This window comes from Arachis hypogaea, chromosome 17, assembly GCF_003086295.3.
Source record: "Arachis hypogaea cultivar Tifrunner chromosome 17, arahy.Tifrunner.gnm2.J5K5, whole genome shotgun sequence".
Taxonomy (NCBI): Eukaryota; Viridiplantae; Streptophyta; class Magnoliopsida; order Fabales; family Fabaceae; genus Arachis; species Arachis hypogaea.
This window is the reverse complement of record NC_092052.1, coordinates 111,740,588-111,762,229: the sequence shown is the minus strand read 5'-3', so window position 1 is coordinate 111,762,229 and position 21,642 is coordinate 111,740,588. Positions and strand designations below refer to the sequence as shown.

At 33.0% G+C, this 21,642-nt stretch overlaps 2 protein-coding genes across 2 annotated transcripts; one reads left to right on the top strand and one right to left on the bottom strand.

Moving 5' to 3' along the window:
- Positions 1 to 11,952: 11,952 nt before the first annotated feature.
- LOC112765851 (protein NRT1/ PTR FAMILY 8.2-like) lies at positions 11,953 to 16,023 on the top strand. Its single transcript, XM_025811712.2, has 4 exons — positions 11,953 to 12,058; positions 12,153 to 12,370; positions 14,361 to 14,905; positions 15,140 to 16,023. Exons 1-4 carry the CDS (start codon positions 11,953 to 11,955, stop codon positions 15,936 to 15,938), a joined length of 1,668 nt encoding a protein of 555 aa, XP_025667497.2. The 3' UTR covers positions 15,939 to 16,023.
- Positions 16,024 to 18,629: 2,606 nt separating this feature from the next.
- Positions 18,630 to 21,268, bottom strand: LOC112765130 (protein WALLS ARE THIN 1). The gene is made up of 4 exons (XM_025810995.3): positions 20,921 to 21,268; positions 20,754 to 20,816; positions 19,996 to 20,667; positions 18,630 to 19,002 (listed from the first exon to the last, which is right to left on the bottom strand). Exons 1-4 carry the CDS (start codon positions 21,139 to 21,141, stop codon positions 18,810 to 18,812), a joined length of 1,149 nt encoding a protein of 382 aa, XP_025666780.1. The 5' UTR covers positions 21,142 to 21,268; the 3' UTR covers positions 18,630 to 18,809.
- Positions 21,269 to 21,642: the final 374 nt, after the last annotated feature.

Sequence of the window (21,642 nt, the reverse complement as noted above, 5' to 3'; positions counted from 1 at the left end):
AGCTCGTCAATCGGAGCTCCGTAGCTCAAATTATGGCTGGAGGAAGATGGAGGTAAATAGTGAAATCCCTCTCCTCTCTTCTCTCAACTCAGCAGCATCCCATTTCTTATTTTGGGGGGGAATGAGCTGAAATGCTCATTTAATGAGCATATATATGTTGGGATTTGGGCCCGGTCTAATCCGTTAGCATTTTTAGCTCGTTTAGCCCACTTTGCGCTAAAACCTTTAAGATTTGTGCCAGATTTTCAATTATAAATTATTTTTGTCCATATCAAAACAATAAATTAAATTTCCAAAATCTTATTTTCCAAAATACACGGTACTGGACAAACTAGAATCGGTATTGCCAACTTAAGCACCAGTACGTATTTTTACAAAAAATTTTTGAAAAAGATACATTTTCCAACTCAGAAAAATTCATTGAAATCAAATTTTACCTTTAAATTTTTAAATTAAAACTTCTAAATTTTGAATCTACTCCGGACACTTAAAAATTATTATTTACTAAAGTGGTTAAGCCAGTTCTTACACCCAAAGGGGGATGCTTTATGTGCAAGGGACCACACCAAATGAAAGACTATCCCAAGCTAGGGACTCTGACATCTATCACCGAGGAATGAGAGGCTCAATCTCAAGTAATTGAGTGTGTTGGATCTATTCAACTCATGAATGTTGTGAAGGGCAAAGAGGCAAACACTACAGAAAAGAAAGGCTTGATATATGTCAAAGCCTTTATCAATGAAAAACCCATCATGGTTATGATCGACACTGGTGCTATACACAACTTCATCTCGTCTAATGAAGTAGAAAGGCTTAAGTTGAAAATCATCGAAAAAAATAGCTGGTTCTAACCCGTGAATACCAAGGGTGAACCCCTTAAGGGGGTAGCAAAAGGAGTTGAGATGACTCTTGGTTCTTGGAAGGGCCTTGTGGATTTCTCAGTAGCATCCATGGACAATTTTCAAATAGTCATCAGGCTCAATTTGCAAAGGAATGCAAATATAATACCTATGCCATACTACGACATAGTATGCATCATGGAGAAAGGGTCTCCATGCATGGTCCCTACAGTTTCTAAAACTGGAGGACTACCGATGCTTTCTGCTATACAACTCAAGAAAGTATTAAAAAAGGGAGAGATTACATATTTGGCTCTATTACAAGAGGAGTCAACATATGAAAAAGAAGACGTTCCTCCCAAAATCAAGAAAGTCCTTGAAGAAAATAAGGATGTGATGCCTCCCGAGTTGCCAAAATAACTACCACCTAGGAGGAAGGTGGACCACAAGATTGAATTGGAGTCAGAAGTAAAGCCACCTGCCTCAGCACCTTATAGAATGGCACCGCCAGAACTTGAGGAGTTGAAGAAGTAACTCAAGAATTTGCTAGATGCTGGATTCATTCGTCCATCGAAGGCACCTTATGGCACACCAGTTTTATTCCAAAAGAAACATGATGGTTCGTTGAGACTATGCATTAACTATCAAGCACTTAACAAGGTAACCATCAAGAATAAATACCTTATTCCTTTGATATCCGATTTGTTTGATCAACTTGGTAGAGCTAAGTGGTTCTCAAAGCTGGATTTGAGATCAAGATATCATCAAGTGAGGATTGCCGATAGTGGTGAGCCTAAGGCCACATGTGTCACGAGGTATGGATCGTATGAGTGGTTGGTGATGCCTTTTAGCTTAACCAGTGCTCCTACGACCTTTTGTACCTTGATGAACGAGATCTTTTGTCCTTATCTTAATCGGTTTGTAATGGTCTACTTGGATAGCATTGTTGTCTATAGCAATACCTTGGAGGAACATGTAGAACACTTATGAACCGTATTCAAGATCTTACGAGAGAATAACCTATATGTAAAGAAGGAAAAGTTCTCTTTTGCAAGGGATGAAGTCCACTTTTTAGGACACATCGTTAAAGATGGAACTCTCTGCATGGATCAAGAAAAGGTGGAGGCTATCAAAGAGTGGGAGCCGCCAAACAAGGTATCTGAATTGAGGTCATTCTTTGGGTTGGCTAATTACTATTAGAGGTTTATCAAGGGATACTCTGCCAAGGCTGCATCATTAACTAATCTTCTCAAGAAGAATCTCTCTTGGAATGGTCAAAGAAGTGTCAAAAGGCCTTTAATAAGTTGAAGGCTACTATCACAGAAGAACCAATACTAGCACTGCCCGACTACTCAAAAGTGTTTGAAGTTCACACTGATGCTTCTGACTACGCTATTGGAGAGGTTCTAATGCAAGAAGGACATCCTATTGCCTTTGAGAGTCGCAAGTTTAATGATACCGAGAGGCGATACACTATCCAAGAAAAGAAGATACTGTGGTGGTGCATTGTCTAAGAACTTGGCATCACTACTTGCTTGGTTCACACGTCATCGTCAAAACAGACAATGTGGCTACAAGCTACTTCCAAACTCAGAAGAAGTTAAGCCCCAAACAAGCTAGGTGACAAGATTTCTTAGCTAAGTTTGATTCGAATTTGAATACAAGCCTGGCAAGACTAATGTGGTAGTAGATGCGCTGAGCCACAAGGCTAAGTTGGCAGCCATTTTCATGGTCAAAGGAAATATTTTGCATACCATCAAGGAAGAGTTGCATCATGATCCATTAGTCAAGAAATTGGTAGAATTGGGTAGAGAAGGTAAGATTAAACGGTTTTGGCTAGAAGACAACCTTTTCTACACCAAAAAGAGAAGACTATACGTCCCTAAGTGAAAAAATATAAGGAGAAAGCTAGTGAAAGAATTCCATGACTCCAAATTAGCTGGTCACCAAGGTCAACAAAGGACCTTGGTACTTATTGAATCTTCCTATTATTGGTCTCAAATGAGGGATGAAGTGGAGAGTTATGTGAAGAATTGTCTTATGTGCCAACAAGATAAGATTGAAAACAAGACACTAAGTGGATTGTTAGAACCTCTACCACTACCAGAGCGACCGTAAAAAAGTGTGTCTTTAGATTTTATCTCTTCCTTACCAAAGTCTGAAGGGTTTGGATCTATTGTGGTAGTGGATTGATTTTCGAAGTATGCTATCTTTATACCTACCCCTACTGGACTACACTGTAGAGGAAGCAGCATGACTATTCTTCAAAAATGTAGCGAAATAATGGAGATTGCCTAAGAGTATCATTAGTGATCGAGATCCACGTTTCACAAGACGACTATGGACAGAACTGTTCAAACTCCTTGGGTCGGAGCTTCATTTCTCAACAAGCTTCTATCCATAAACCGATGGGAAGACTGAGAGAGTGAATGCCTTACTCGAGTGTTACTTGAGACATTTTGTAAGTGCTAATCAGAAGGATTGGACAAAACTCCTAGACATTGCTCAGTTCTTATACAATCTGCAAAGAAGCGAGTCCACAGAAAAGAGTATATTCGAGATTGTGACTGGACAACAGCTGCTTACACCACACTCTCTTTCTTCCTTTTACTTAGGGAAGAGCCCTGAAGCATATCATATGATTTAAGTCATGGGAAGAACAAGCAGATGTCACTCGTTCTTATATCGACAAAGCTGCAAAGAGGATGAAGAAATGAGCAGATAAGAAGAGGAGGCATGCAAGCTATCAAGTAGGAGACAAGGTAATGATTAAATATCTTCCATAACAATTCAAATCCTTTCGCAAGTTTCATAAGGGCTTAATTAGCAAATACGAAAGGCCATTTGAGATCATTGGACGTGTTGGGAAGGTTGTTTACAAAGTACAATTCCCTCCCTCTATAAAGATCCACTCAGTCTTCCATGTGAGTATGCTTAAACCATATCATGAAGACTAAGATGAACCGAGTATAGGTGACTCGAGTCATGCTCTACCTGTGGTGATTAAATCCTTTGATAAAGAAATCAAAGAGATCTTAGCTAATTACGTCGTGCGACGAAGAGGAGTACCACCAAGTATCCAATACTTTATCAAATGGAAATGACTCCCGATAACCGAAGCTAGCTGAAAAGCTCGTGAAGATCTGTGGCAATTCTAAGAACACCTAGAGCTCTATCATGAACAGAATGCAACGAGGATGTATGTGCATTAGGTAGGGGAGAATGTCACGGTAAATTTTAGAAGGTTAGATTTAACGGTGTTTATATAGTTTCCTAGAGTGTTTGAGAATGCTCTAGATTATTTCAGAATGTTCTAGAATGTCTTAGAAGGTCCTGGAATACCTTAGAAGGTTCTAGAAGACTCTGAAAGGTAATAGAATAATCTAGAAGAGTGTGGATGTATATAGAAGTATGAATAGTAGTATGAAATAATCTAGAAATATTTAGAAAAATGTGGTAGGACAGATATTTGTAGTGAATGTTCTAGATGATCAATATAGACTGTTGATTAAATTTAATCATAACCATCCATTGAGGAAGTGAATGGTTATAAATAGGGGTGAGAGTTAGAGTTTGGGGGTGTGAGTCATTTGTAACAAACACTTGAGTAATAAAGTGTTCTTTCCACCAAAGCTTCATTTCTCTTGTGTTCTTAGCTTTCTTGGTAAATACTGAGAGTTAGACTGACTTGGTCTTAGCTCAAGAGGTTGAGTAAGTCCGAGTACAGACACAGAAAAATTGGAGTATATCCAAGGTCGTGACAATATGCAACCCACATAGTTCTCACCAAAAAACATTGAAATGTTACAATATAAATAAATTCAATAAGTCGTCGTCGTCGTCGTCGTCGTCGTCGTCGTCATCGTCGTCGTCACAAAAAAGTTTCAAAACCACTTGAAAGTTTGTGTAATATGATTTTTCTTTTAATTTTATGTATCTATATTGAAAAGCTATTAATTAATCAAGTTTAGGACACGATTATACTACTCTAAGATTAAAAATCACAAATTTCTACTTATAATAATAAGAAAAATTTTGTCTTTAAAATTACAAAATAAAAGACTCATATGATGATGTTACATGATTAATTAAGTTATTTTAGTAGCTAAATCCAACTAAGTTAGTTTAACAACTTAAAAATTGATAATCAAAAGTTTTAGTTAAAGAAAAATCAAAGGTGAAGAAGAAGGGAAGACATAAGAAGAAGAAGAAAGACTTGATCGGATCCAATTATAAAAATAACTTTCTCACTTAACATTTCTCAAACTCATATACCTTTTTTATTTATTTAATATCATTAAAATTTTAAAAATATTATATTTCTTATAAAAAATTTTAATTTGGTTTTTGTACTTAAATCATAATTATAATTTTTTTGAAAATTAAAAATAAATAATATAATTAATTTTAGAGTACATATTAAAAATATTTTAGGACCATAACAATTTCTCTAATTGTTATTACTAATGTAGAATAATGTAAGTTTAGTGGGCGAGAGAAAATAATAATACAAAAATAAAAATTGTAGAAAACATCCTATACCATAAATAAAGTGTTTAAATATTTTGGGTGTATCATAAAATAATAGAAAAATTGAAGATGATGTAAAACATAGGATACAAGTAAGCTCGTCAAAGTGGTGTAATGCGTCTGATCTTATTGCTTTGCCATTAAACCGAGTATGTTATATGGAACAGACTCAACAGAGTGTTAGGCGTTAAAGGATGAGTATGAACATAAGTCAAGTGTGGAAGAGATAAGGAAGTTGAGATGGATGACCGGTCACACATGTATAGATAAAATAAGAAATTGACGAATATATAAGAGAGAAAGCTGGAGTAGCATTTATTGTTGAAAAGATGGTAAAATCTCGTCTCAACTGATTTAAACATGTAAGAAAAAGATTGACAAAGCATATGGTTAAAAGGTTGAATGAGATGTAAGGTAGACACGAGACAAATGGTATAGAAAGACCAAAAAATGTCATACATGAGATGATCGAAAGAGATTTTCATGTAAACAGTCTTAGACTTGCTTACTATAGACATAATATATGATAGATCTAAATGGCGTCATGTGAAAGTGTCATGTGATCCACATGATTTACATGATTGATACTACCTTATGTGATAAAGATTTATTGATGTTGTTGTATTACTAATATACCTATAATTTCATGTTTCTATAAATTAAATTAAATATAAATAATAATTACAACTATCACTACAAGGTTTTCATTTATTTGTGGCAGTTCTTTCTCTTATTTGTGGAGGTTTATAACCCCCACCAAATGATTTGTGGGGGTTTTCAAAACTCCCCAAAATTTAAGGTGCCACGAGGTATTTTATTGAGGTTTTTAAAAACCTCCACAATCTATTCAGTGGGGGTTTAAGGTGTGTTTAGTGAGAGTTTTATATTGGACTTTTGTGACAATTTTAAATCACTTTTGTGGCAGTTTAAAACCCCACAAATTGAATTTTTAATTTAAAAAAATTTAACTATTTTGTGAGATTTTCGACTCTCCACGAACCCTGTAATTATTTATTTATTTTTAATTTCAAATCATTCATTAATCTCATCTCATTTACATACTCTCAAATTAAAAATTTATTTTTTAATATTAAAATTTAAAAATTTATAACACAATTCCTCAATATAAGACATAACTCTATATATAAAAAAAAATTCTCAATATCAATAGTTCTTGTCAATGTATCAAACCATACAATGTCAAATGATCACTTCAGCCACAACAGAAATTCAACCATACAATGTATCAAACCAAATACTTCTTGTCTAACACATATAGTACTGAAGTTACTCAGTATAGCACATATAACATCAAAATTAAACTTTCACTTATTTGGTCTCTAAAATAGGCAACTTCTCTTTCAGCACACATTTCCAAACTTTCTCCATTATGAGGAGGTGTGTCATAGCTTTTGAGCCACTCATGGACTTGCTCTTTTCCATATCTGTTAGCTATTTCTTGTTTATTGAGACCATATAATTCCCCATACCTGAAATGATAACGATTGCAAAATACTGATTAGATCTCAACATTGTAAAGCAGGAACTAAAAGCAAAAATATATACCTTGATAGAAGCTAACATGTTTAAAGAATCATAATATATACCTTTCCAATAGGGTATGCAATTGAAAAACAAATTATCATCAACACATGTACAACTGTACAAGTCCCACAAAATTTGAACCAACATAGAGTCCATATCTTGAGCATATAGCTTGAGGGATAACCTAAGCTAAAAGGCATCGAAACAGTTAGTTCTTCAATGTCAAGATCAAAATGTTTGAGTATGACAAAAAACCATGGGTTGAAAAAGTATTTTACCTCTCCAAAAACTAGAACAAAAGTAACTGATAAAATAATAGCAACAACAGGATGAAAAATTTTATCAAGGTAAATAAGAAGTGCCTGCAGATCAAAAGAGAAGAATCCAGCATTAATAGTTAGAAGATCAGCTAAAATCATAAAATGGATTAGATATTCACTTATTCTATAATTGACCCAAATACTCATGATGGATATTTTTATTTTATAATCTTTTTTCACCTTAAGTTCTCACACAACTAACATTGTATTAATGCAAGAGCATCTGAGATAATAGTATAAAAGTTTTAAAAATAGTATATAAAACTTATTTCTTTGTTCAAAAAACTTCCATTTATGTGATCGGCACAAAACATAATTATCGTAAATGAGCCCATTAATGAACAAATTCCCAAGTAAACCAGCATATTAGACTGTCTAAAGTGAGGCTCGAAGTGTAAAATCAATGCCAAAACTAAAGAAATTGTTCCCACGGCATAAAATAGAAATGTTGTTGAAAAAAGAAAACATCAATGACATTAGTTAATGGACTGGATAGTAAAGCAAGAAATCTTAATACCAAAATGTAAACATGAGTAAATAGCAACCTGGTTGAGTGGCCAAATCCCATATTTCTTAGACAGAAGTCAGAGTTTGCTCTTGAGGAGCATGGATGACAATGACAATTGATCCCACAATGCATGACAGACATCCTAAGACCCCCATCATTTGAAGCCACTCATTCAGCAAGAAATGAGCCAAAACAGAACTACAAGCACAGAACTGAATATGTTAGTTTTACCAACAATAGTCACAACTCACAGCATTCAAAACAATTAACTACTTAGCATTTTAGCCAGACTAGAGATCTATGTACCTGACAATAATACTGATAGCACCAAGTGGCGTAACGAGTATTGCCGGAGCATAAATATAAGCCATAAAGTTTGCTACTTTCCCAACAATCACTGCACCAAAGTTGTTTCAGGGTCCAGATGTAATCAAACAGTCTCATTTTCAAATACACAACCAAGTAGGGAAAAAAGAGAAAATAGGAAGGTTCCTCCTAAACTTACTTGAAACCAGCCAGCCCACCAAAGTGGCTCTAGTAAATAAGTATAACCACCAACACCTGCAAATTTCAATAATAACAAATTCAAATTATAATTTATGTGAAAAATGCAATGAAGAAATTATTGAAGCACAGAACAGAACAAAGAGAAAAAGGTAATTAAAGTTTGCATGAACGTAATTTTAACTGCAGAATTGATACAAAGTATACCCCGATTTTAGAATCCAACCAAACTATAATCAGAAATAAGAAAGCGACATTATTAACTTCTTCACCAGTTCATTAACTATGACTGTCTGAAATGCTATCCACTTCAGTAAAAGGGTAGCCTCCTAGAGCAAGCAATAAAGTTTAAAGTTTAAGATTGTTTTCGTATTATCAAACACCTTATGTGCATATGAGGACCACTATATTTTAAACATACTCTGTACTTGCTTTTCACTTCAGAAAGTGAATAGTTGAAGTCATCCATGTCCTCAAAGTTAGAAATACAAAACTACATTTGTTAAAATAAACATATGAACATATTTCAAATTTAATAAAGAGAAGTATAAAATAAACATGCCAATACTGAAGGGCTTGCACAAAAGATCAGTAACAACTCTATCTCCTGCTACATAGGTCTGTATAACAATTGACAGAATTTAATTTCTTCAGCAATTACACATGTACACAAAAACTGTTAAAACAACAAAACAATAAAAATTATAAAATTAAAAAAAATTCCATGTTTTCAGCAAGATGTGGGGCCTTTTTTTCAATTAGCAATGCAATAACAGCAGGATCTGCTTCAGTCTGGTGATTTGATATCAAGATGATATTGTGTTCCTGCAGTAATATTTCAGTCTTAAAATTTTTTCCCACATCTATTAAAATGTTAACAAAGGGAGAATATACAGCAAGCAAATAATCAAATAGATAACTCAAAGGCATAAATTAAGGATATTAAAAATTGTAACCTTCTTAAGTCTTTCTTCAATTTCAATGAAAAAGGACATGTTGCTAACATAAGAATTTCTGCAACAAAGATCCACCCGAATAGGGTAAAGCGGAGGCACAGTAAGATGGAATTCATATTGTATTTAAAATTGATTATCAAAAAGTCTAAACACTTTATATTACAAAAGGGATAACCATTCTGAATACATCAATAATTGCTTTGAATACAGGGTGAAAAAATCAAACAAATTATATCAATAACTTAGGTAATAGATAACCATTCTGTTCAAATAAAAATTGAATAGCTCATACAATCAACTATTTATATTACAAAAAGGATGAAAAACATAAATTGCATGATAGAGAATTTCAAGACGGATACCTAAAATTGTAAATCCAGGATCTATCCTTGCTCTGGTTAAAAGTGTTTTCACAACTTCATCTTTATTCATATATAATTGTAGGCACCTTTCTGTTAAATTATGCATCTGTAAACAAATTTTGTTTTAAGATTTTATTTTATTTTTTTAAATCAGCTTCCTGACAAGCTAGTAGGATTTGCCTACAAGCTCAATGTCTTGGCGTGAAACTTTCTTGCTATCATTAATTGTAACAGATGCTGATCCTGAATCTATAATAAGAGCATCAGTTGTGTGATTGTTCAATTATTGTTCACTTTGGAAGTCGTGAGAAGCTTGAGTTGAGGATTGCAATTCTTGCATTTTCTGCAATTCAATTCACGAAATCCACAGACGAGGTGCAGAAATAGCAATCTGAAATCATTGAAATCATAGAAGCAAGTGAGAAAGTATTCATATGAAGCTGAACTAGGCACAAATTGGACTTAATAGAGATCTCAAATTCAATTCTCCTCTCTCACAAATATGGAGATTGTCTGAATACATTCTGAACGGAAGTGGGTGAGAAAATTTAAGTCCCGAACTAAACAAGAACAAATTAGGAAGAAATTCTCACCGAATGACTTGGAACGACATGAGAATCAGTTCCACGAGATCTGATAGCTTCAAACGCAGCTTCAATCGAAGCTTCCAGAGACTCCCGCTCGCTCGCCTTTCAGATTTCCTCAGCAAGTGCCACTGCATCCGCGCCGAAATCGCGCTTTGAATGCTTCAAGCCACCGGAGCAAAAGCAGAACCAACGGAAGAAGTCGTCGTGGAAGACGAGGAAGAAGCAGAAGATCTAAGCATTACCTCAATGATCTGAATGGTCCTCTCCCTCGAAGATCTGAATGGAATCATTACCCGATGGCGATGACATTGAGATTCTAGGGTTTAAGAGAGATCTCACTCTCCTTCATCCTCTCTCTCGAAGCCCTATTTTGATTTTTTTTTTTTTTTTTTTTTGTTATGGGCTGAGTGAATATTTGTTTTGGGTTGGATTTTTTTTATAATTGATTGAATTGAGAGTAGTGGGAGTTTTTGTTAATTATTTAGGGAGGTTTTATAATTTGTCACAAATAAAATATATTACGGAAGTTTTTAGTAACTCCCATTAAAAAACTACCACAAACAAATAAAAATCTTGTAGTGTATAAAATTAGTCAAAAATCAAAATATTCTTATTCGAATCTTAAAAGCTTATAAGTTATATATTAAAGACATTTTTTAAAAAAAATACATACCTAACTTTTATATTTCTATTATTCATATTATTTTTTATAAATTATACATTATAAAATATTATATTTTTAAAAAATTATACATCATACCTCAATATAACATTGACATTGTATTAGAAACTCAGATTAGAGATAAGTATAGTTGAAGGATAGGAGCCGGCCGTATAACGAACACCTAATTGAAAGCTAATTATTGATAATTGGTCATAGGCGGCAGTGAGTTTGACGAGTGAGAAACAAATTTAGTTAGCAATGCATGTCACCATGCATCAGTTATTGGTGTATTGAGCAACTACTTCATGTATATATATGACGTACGCTTCCATTTGTTACCCGTAAAATTAAGGAATTGAGTTTCTGCCGCACATAGGCATCCATAATATTGAAGCATAGCCAGCCACCACAAAATACCAACTCCGAACCAAAGCCGTGTGAGTTGTTATATATTTATATACTAGCAGGGAAAACATGATTGTAGAACCATTAGTTGGTTAAGTTTTTTTCCTTTTTGATTTTGTTTATATTAATTATAAATTAGTTATAATAATATAAAACTGTATGTTCATCATATTATTTAACATTCTTTACTTAACTATCATGTTGATTAGATGCCGTGTGTATTTGCTTCGTTACCCCTTTTGAGTTTTAAGCCACTCATCAATTGACATGCAATGCATGATGAAATGTACATATAATACATACAGCTTTCTTGCATAATATATGAATGAAGTCAATAATTTGAGGCAAAGAAGAAGATAGAAGTCAACAGTCCCTTTAATTTTGAGGACTCATATTAAGGTGTAGTCAACTAAGTTATTGTGAAAGAAATTATATTCAATAAATATACTCCAAAGTCCAAATGCGTTGAATACAACCAAATATGAGTAGATATTTTCTTCTGGTAGTGAAAATATAGAAGGAAAGTAATAATTTGAGAATATTTTGTGATCATATATTTTGATGAAATATTTATGAATATAAAATAAGTTGAAAATAGACAAATTGTTTTATCTAGTTGCATTATTTACATGTAATTTCTCTCAATTTAATGGATGTACATATATAATTTCCAGTTGTTTACAACCATAAATTGATACATTTTTGCATCCTCTCTCTCTTCTTCAATAGAGGATGGAATGGAGTAGTGATCTTGTAAGCAACGGTCGCGTGGATGTGCAGGGTAGGATCGCCAACAAGCGAACAACGGGAGGATGGAAGGCGTCACCCTTTATCATAGGTACGGATCGGATATATGAGAAACTAGATTCAAAATTATGTTTACCTAAAATTATATATGAAATGGGAGTTTGTTTGTTCGTTTGATTTGGCAGTGAACGAGGTGGTGGAGAGGTTGGCGTTTTTCGCAGTAGGAGTGAATATGGTGAATTACTTGATTTCAGTAATGCATCAGTCGCTTCCAGACGCAGCTTCGCATTCCTCCCAGTGGGCTGGCGCTGCTTATGTCTTTACGCTTCTCGGAGCCTTCCTTGCTGACGCTTATTTCGGTCGCTTTCGGACTATCCTCATCTTCTCCTCCATCTATGCCCTCGTAAGTTTTCTTTTTTCCTTCCTTTTCTTTTTATGTTAAGTCTTTAGACTGTCAGACATGTATTTTAGACTAAAATATAAATAAATAAATTTCTAAAGATTTATATTTTGAATGGCTTAATTTAAAAAAAAATATCAATTAAATTATTTATGATAGTAAACGTGAATAAGTTAGTTTAAATTAAAATTTTTTAGTTTAATTATAAAGATTAATTTAAAAATAATGTGTCTATATTTATTATTTTAAAGAATTTTATTATTTTTTTTAGAATTTATCTGTTTGAAATATAAAATTTTTAAAATCTATTTATTATTTTACTCCTTTTTATTTTTTTTCTCTAATATTGTAAAGTATAATCTTTTATTGTATATTGTTTAAACGAAATAAAAAAAAAAAAAAACTTCATGAAAAAGTTATACTTGACAATATTAATTAAAACAAATTAAAAAAATTCATTCCCGATAAGTGATTTTTTTTAATTTGCTTCACCTTGTTCTACCGAAAAATTAAATTTTAATATTTTTGCATTCACTTATATTCACGGAAAATTATTATATGTATAAATTTGGTTTTTTATGTGATCGATAAAAAACTAAAAGTATAAAATTTTTTATATTATAAAAAATTACAAAAAATTATAAAACATTATGCAAATATCATTTCTTATATTTATCACTTAATTATTTTAGTATCAAATTTAGTATTTACAAAATACAAACATTTCTTTTTTCAGATATATTCATTAGATAAATAACTTATTAAATGAAATAATTTTTGACATTTAATTTAGATATATTAAACTTATACAAATAGTAATTTATAGAGAAAATTTCACTCCAAAACTTTTCTGCGAGATGTTAAAATGATACTCTCCTCTTCTCTATTTTATAAATGTACATTCACCTCCCTTCTAACTTTTAAAAAACCTTCTTTTTAATCCATTTTAAATTTTTTGTGTTAACTAATATTAATTTTATTTATTTTTTAAGAAAAAATAAATTATTTTTTGAAAAAATACTCATTAACAAAAATTTTATTTTTTATCATTAAATTTTGCTTACCAATATATCCTTTAATAAATTATTTTTTTATTGATTAAATTATATTTTTATCAAAATACTTTTTAAAAAATTAATAATTAAATTATTTTTTCTAAGATACCTACCTTTTAATAATTTTTTAATTATTAAATTGTGATTTTATCAAAATTTTTGTTAACAATTATTTTTATATTTTACTATTAATTTTTTTATATCAATATATATTATTTTAATATTAAATAAAAAAATTTTACCACTGTTAATATGTATAACAATTAATATATATATTGATTTTAAAAAATAATCTTATTAAAATTTTTTATTTAATGTTAAAATAATATATATAGATATCGAAAAATTAATAGTAAAATATAAAAAAATTGTTAACTAAAATTTTGGTAAAATTATAATTTAATAATTAAAAAATTATTGAAGAGTATTTTAGAAAAAAAATATAATTATTAAATTTTTTTAAAAATATAATTTAATTAATAAAAAAAATAATTTATTAAAAAATATTTTAGTAAGAAAAATTTAATGATAAAATATAAAATTTTTGTTAATGTGTATTTTTAAAAAAAAAATCTGGTTCTTTTGGGGTTATAGTTGATAGTTGCTTAGAAATCCCATCGCTATTCCAGAACCGTACATGAGATTTTTACCTCATACGTGGCCACATTAGATACATCATTATCCCGCTGTATGATCAAGTCGTATGGGGGTGGGGTGCTTGTGGTAAGCTGCCTTGGATATGAGTATGAGGAATTCCTACAAAAAGGCAAAGTCAGTTGGGCCTCCCGGGTGTTTTTCCTTCCTTATTTGTTTAGGAGGTTCCTTATTACCGTTTTTCTCTAATTTATATATTTATATATATATATATATATCGCAAGCTACGCATATATAGTGTAGCTGGTTTTGTTGATTCTGCGAATTGCATGCACATGATGCAGGGGATGGTTATGCTGACACTCTTAGCTTCACTAAGCAATCTGCACCCACAGCAACACAAAGAAGCAACCAAAGACCAAAATGCATTCCTGTACGGTGCATTGGCCCTCATTGCACTGGGCACAGGTGGAATCAAGCCATGTGTCTCTTCCTTCGGCGCCGACCAATTCGACGAGGGAGACGACAAAGAAGTTGTACACAAGTCTGCATTCTTCAACTGGTTCTTCTTCGCCATCAACACTGGCGCTCTCTTTGGAATCACTGTACCAGTTTATGTGCAGGAGCAGGTAGGGTGGTCTTGGGGCTTTGGAATACCCACCATCTTCATGTTTTGCTCCATTCTTATCCTACTTCTTGGTGTCCGTTACTACCGTTTTCAAAAACCTATGGGAAGCCCCTTCACTAGGTTTCTACAAGTCATGGTAGCCTCCTTCAGGAACCATCTTAAAGGAGTCAAACTAGGTATTGATACTCCTCTTTATGAGGTACAAACCCCAAACTCTGACATCGTTGGTGCTAGTAAGCTTCCTCACACTCAACAATACAGGTGAGCTTATCTATTTTCAACTCCAGACTCCAGAATACTTAAGTTCATAATATTTCATTCTCCAAATAAAATTGTCTTTATATGTCTTTATATTTAATAATTTTTAATTATCAATTTTAACTCATGTGTAAAGATAACTCCATATGAATTTATGATATATCTACTTTCATTAATTTTAGTTGCTTCAATAACACTATCTCATTTGAAAATGAATGGAATTCTGTTTCTTTTTAGGTTTCTTGACAAAGCCTCAGTGATAGTGGACCCAGAAGGGACAAACAGAAGAAACAGATGGGAGATATGCACAGTGACACAGGTGGAAGAGTTCAAATCATTCATCAGAGTCCTTCCAGTGTGGGCATCCACCATTGCTCTAGCTCTGACTTATTCTCAACAGTCAACCTTCTTCATAAGCCAAGCAAACATAAGCAACCGAAACCTGAGCAGCAAATTCATTATCCCTGCAGGTTCTGTGCCGGTATTCGCCGCCATCAACGCAGTGATAGTGGTCCCAATCTACGAGAAGCTGGTAGTCCCATTCCTCAGGAAGCGCACAGGGCATCCACGTGGCCTCACATCGCTGCAACGAATGGGCGTGGGACTCTTCATATCGATCTTTGCCATGGCTTCAGCTGCATTGGTGGAAAAGAAAAGACGCGAGCACTACCCCGAAAGGAATAGCATTAGCGTGTTCTGGTTGTTCCCTCAGTACTTCATGATTGGGTGTGCAGAGGTATTCACTTACGTAGGGCAGTTGGAGTTCTTCTACGACGAAGCGACGGATGGGACGAGAAGCATTAGCAGTGCAATGTTTCTGTGCGAGTTTGGGATCGGAAGCTGGTTGAACAGTGTGTTGGTGCAGATCATTGAAGGTGCCACTGGTGGAGAAAACAGAGGGTGGTTGAGGAACGATCTTAATGCGAGTAGATTGGATTACTTTTATTGGATCGTAACTGCTTTCAATGCTCTCAACTTCATCGTCTACGTATTCGTCGCCTATTCTTACAAAGGGAAAGGGAAACCACGTACCTAGCTAGTGACATGTCACATTCTTTGACTTTGACTTTGACTTTGAAATTCTTTACTACTATTATTTGTTGAAATCACAATAACTACGTGAATGTTCAAAGCCTTCATTCTTCTGACAAATTCTACAATTTTGTCCCTACTGATTTCAAGCCAATTGGCTTCAAACAGGAATTACAGTATTATTATGAATTTTTTACTAGCTAGCTCATTCACAGTTGATTGCAACTAATAGAGGAAGTAAGAGCAATATAAATAAAGATCAAGATCAAGCTAAAGCCTAGTGATTGTCTTAGGAAAATCAGTTACTAGCTGTTTTCGTTATATAACAGAATTATGTAAGCTTGCTATATATAGTACCTTGCAGTTGCTTCTGTAATCAATCTATACAATACAATACATTTCATTCTCCTTTACTCTTTAGTTTCCATATCCTCTCTCAATTCCTATTACCAACAAATGTCACTAAATAGTTCTAATGTTCAAATTATGTTGTATCCAAATTATACCCTACAAATATATCTGCTATAGAATTCTAAATATAGTCTACTTTTCTTTGCAGAATAACATGCTGTGAAGGTTAGACCAATAATCTTTGGAGGAAAGGGGAGGGGTAAACTGGTAAATCACTTATCTAAATATGATAGAATTGTGAATTGTCAATTTCTTGGGTCGTTGCAGAGAGTAGTCAGTTTAAGCCTAAGGCTTTAAGCTTTAGCATTTTACCTATGAATGATTGCAACAGTTCCACAAGCGTTATCGTACTTTTAGCTTTTAGTCCCATTTAATTTTATCTTCCAACAGAAATATCTTTCGGCTCATAATGTCAAACTTCTCCCTTCTATACTATGCCACACCATGCACTTTCTTTAAAAAGTGCTCTAAGACTAAGAGTAGTATGAAATACGACAAAGAATTTAATTTATGCTCTATCAAGGAATTTAAATTATATTAACAGTACTGCTAGGGGTCAGTATATTTGATAATTTATAGTTATTAATTAATTATTATTAATATTTTTAGTAGTATAAAATTATATTTAATAATATAAAATTACATATTTTTTTTAATAATTAAATATTAGATAAATTTTAATAAAAATACTGACCCTAAAACTTTTTTTTATATTAATGTATTTGCAAAAACTAATTATATATATTGCACTCATTTTGTTTTCATAATAAATTAAACCAATACATACTCTTCAATCTTTTTTATATAATATAAAATTTCTATGGAAGATAAAAAAGTTTCAGTCAATATTATACATATACATTGCTGCCTGAACGAGTTTTGGCTCAAATGTTGTATTTGAATTAACATTAATAAATTTTTATTTTTTTAAATTAAAAATGTTTACCCCTAACTAACAATTTTTTTTAAAAGAAATGCATCATCTTGCTGGGGACAACGCAGCTATGTAGTGGCAGTTTGACAGGGATAGTAGCAGTGCAAAGGATAAAACGGGATGTCGTCTATAAAGAGGAAACTAAAGAAGCTCGCGAGGAGAAAAAGTGCAAACTAAAGTAAGAAAAAGTAACTACCAATATTGAATAATGTCAGTAAAGTAAACTTTTAAGAAATGGGAGGATTAACTCGATCAATATGATATATGATCACGGATCCCATCTATCATTCCTTTCTCTTTATCGACGCATGTGATCAATATAGGGATCTGTCACGTTAGGTAAATAAACCATTCTACTATTTACCACGAATTTTGTCAACTAGCTTATATCTTGCACAAGAATTAGTTTACGTAGCTGTGTTTTCAGGTTTAGATTGGTAGAATAATGTTAGTAGCAGTGTAGCACAGTACAGTTTATTTATGCGGTTTCTATACGGTATATATAATACATGTGTATGCCATAAAGCTAAGTGTACATATGGCATTTAAAAAAAGTGCTGTGTAAACAGAATTTCCGTTTATTTATATAATAAGATTTTACTTGGAAAATGCAGTAGAGGATAAATTAAACGTGAATTAAATTGGTAGAAAATGAGTAAAACACACACATATATGTGCGGTCGGCCATTGGTAGTGCACATGATGATACATATGCATCTCCAATAATTAATTCTGCTGGCTTCTTTTCTGGCCTGTCAATTTCATTTTATAAAACCCACTAGGCACGAGTGCCTTTATTTGTTATTACTTATTTGGGTCTGTCACGCTTTCGCGGATTATACGAGCATGCACCACCAATCTAAGCAATGATGTTAAATTAGAGATAGATCATATCGTTTCATTAGATTAAATCCGACCACAATGATTATACCGTTTGAGTAGTAGTGTGATAGTGATGACAGTTACGTTATGGCTTAGCAAAAATCTTGATGCTTAGCCAGCTTTAATAATTTTTAAACAATATACAATAAGTGAGTACTGTATTAAAAAGAGGTGGTGCTCGTCTGTTAAATTATTTATATATGTGGGTCTCTGTTACGTTACCTTCCCCTTCTATCTCATAATGATGTCTAGCATATATATACTAGCATTATACATCCCAGACTGCAAAAAATAGATATGTTACAAAAAAAAAATAATAATAATTTTTTACTATCTTAATTTTTTAAATTTTAAAATAAAAAATAAAGGAAATTGACTTAGTTAACTTATGGTTTAGTTGATTCTCTGTACTTTTTTTAATAAAAAAAAACATTAATTAAGTTGAATAATTAACAAAAGAGAAAACAATGCAATCAAGAAGAAAAACCCATCATTCATCATCATACACACACAAGCAGCGTGACATTACAATAAAGTAGTAGTAATGTATATAACCGGTATGGTTGCTTCGTTTTCGTTTTCTTGTCCCGGAAAAGCAAACGCTATAATAATAATAACTTAGCTTGAAGTTAGGGTTTTTGAAGTTGATCAAACATTTTCCGTTGAGGAAGGAAGAAGAGGCTGAGTAAGAGATGGTTTGGCATGGCTTGCGGGCCTGATGCTACTGTGCTCTGGACCAGAAGCAATGACATGTTGCGATTGAGATGCAAATTTCTTCTCTTCGGATTTACCCCACAGGACTAGGTACAGACCCACTACGATCAAAACTGCTCCAATGATCCTATACATCCACAACAACCATGCATAACTCTTTTAATATCAATCACATGCATAACAATGATTCCTTTCACTTGTAAATAAACTAATTAAGTATGTTCCTCCTCTACTTTTTGAAGAAATTACAAGAGAACGAATAAAAATATAGAATTATTTATTAAATTAAAGTCAGTGACCTAGACTTTTTCAAAAAAGAAAATTGTATGAACTTTTTAATAAGCCTCTAGAACGTGGAATCATTATTGAAAGAAGCCTTTGATTCGAGTGTGTATGTTTTTGTTTGGTATAGTTGATTTCTTTTTGTAAAAGAAAGTTAAGGAGGGCTAGGAGCCTTCACCTTTAGGATGCTTTTGTACCCGCTAGGTCCTGTTTTAGGGTTTAATTTTAGGTAGATACTTTTATGGATATATTTTACAAAAATTATTTTCGTACACCAACTACGGCCACCAATATATTTATATATAAATACATGTGTGATTTTAATTTATTTTTAATATATATTTATATTTTAATATTTATTTTATATTAAATATTAATTTTAGTATATAAATAGTATATAATCATATATTTTAACATAAAAATAATATTATAAACTAATTAATTAGATATATTTAACTAAACTATATAACAGTTTAAAATATAATTTTTAAACAAAAATATATATATTTTTATGAAAATAATTAATCATTTCGATTTTAATATTTTAAATTTATATGAAAAATAATATTTTAATATAAAATAAATAAAAATATTATTTATATACTAAAATTCGCCACTAAAATCACTTAACAAGATATATAAATATTATAATTTAATTTATTTTTAATATATTGATTACTAATTTTAGCTAATTTTAGTATATAGGTAATATAATTGTAAAATAAGTGAAAGGTATGAGCCATGCATGGTAAGGTGGGAAACAAAAAGTAAATAAAATGATAGTGTGGTGTGTGGCTATAGTGTGAGAAAGGAGAAATTAAGGAGGAAGAGAACTAACCCGCCTAAGTAGAACTGTTCACCCAAAGCAAGGGAAGCCATGACAGCGACGACAAGAGTCTGGACTGGCTGATACACCGCCACGAACACAGGGCCACCTCTGTCAATGCACCATATCTGCACCGCAAAGGCTATGCCGGAAGCAACCACTCCCGCGTATACAATAGTGAAGACTTCAGCACCTGATTGGAAAATCCAAGCATTCACATCTCTTTCAACCACCAGAGCAATGGCAAGGAATTGCAACAGTCCAAAGAAGCACGTGTAGGAAGTCACGGAGAGCCGAGCCGGGTACTTCTTCAGAACCGGAGCCTGCAGGACGAGCCAACCGGACCAAGACAAGCAATGGCCAATGAGGTAGACACATCCCAGGGTCCAGTTCTTTCCCTCTTCTGCTGCCGCCCCTAAGCTCATGGCTGCGGTCTGCAGCGGTGGTTCTGGGCTGTAGATGGTTGGACCCTTGTAGAGTGTTATGACGGACGCCCCCGCCACACAGAATACTGTTCCGGCTACCTTTGCCACGCCATCTTTTCTGTCGAGCCGCACTTTCTCTATCCTGAGTATGGCTGCCATGAGAAATGTAATGGCTGGGACAGAGTTCTGTATTGCAGATGCAAATGTTGGAGATGTGTTGTCCAATCCCAGCAAGTAAAACCCTTGGTTCGCTGTAATCCTGCATGTATGTGCATATAAATGAATAACGATCGAGATCAATGTATGTAATCATAAAACTAAAAAACTATACACTACTATACGTACCCAACAAGTGCCAGAAGAAAGAACTGCAGCAAGAAGTTTAAAGTAATGGCAGGCCTCTCCTTCCTATGCACAAATTAAAAAGATTAAAGACCAAGATCAAAGATAAGTGTTCCTTTTAACTTTATAAGTTTATTTTAGATACATCAAACTTTATTTCGAGTACTAACTTCTCCAAGAAGTATGCAAAGGGAAGGAGGAGGAGAAAAGCAATGATGTTGCGGTAGACTGGGAAGACAAGTTTGCTAACGCCCATGTTAAGGGCAGCTCTTGAGACAACATGAAAGCCAGCATAGCCAAACTGGAGTGCCAGCATGGCACCATGTAGTTGAAGCTTCTCTGGGATGGAGCACCACATCCTCCTTGACGATGAGGATCCTGAATCAGCCATTGGATCTGATCGAGAAACAAACTAGCTAAGCTAGAAATAATTCAACAAGAGATAATGACAATAATAGTAGTCTAGCTAGCTATAGAAAGCTAGTGTATGTGAGAAGTGGTGAAGAGGGGATGCAAAGAGCGAGGGTATAAATATAGCCTTATAGGGGCTTTGACCCCACAACTACCCTTCAAAATGTTTTTGCTTGTCTCCCACCATCTTTGCTGACTAGACACCTCCAACCGCAATTTTTACCAATAAAAAAAAGGGGCTTTTAACCAAATACATTCTTCCAATTTACATACAAATGTTTTTATATAAAAATTATAATTAAAAGTTGATAAATAACTTAATAAAAATATTTCTTACACGTTAAAAAATATACTTATCAAATTAGTTATAATAAAAATAAAAAATTTATAAAATATCAAATATGAATTTATACAATAATTCAATAATGATTTTTTTATATATACATAGTCTGATTATTAGTTTAATTAAATTATTTAATAT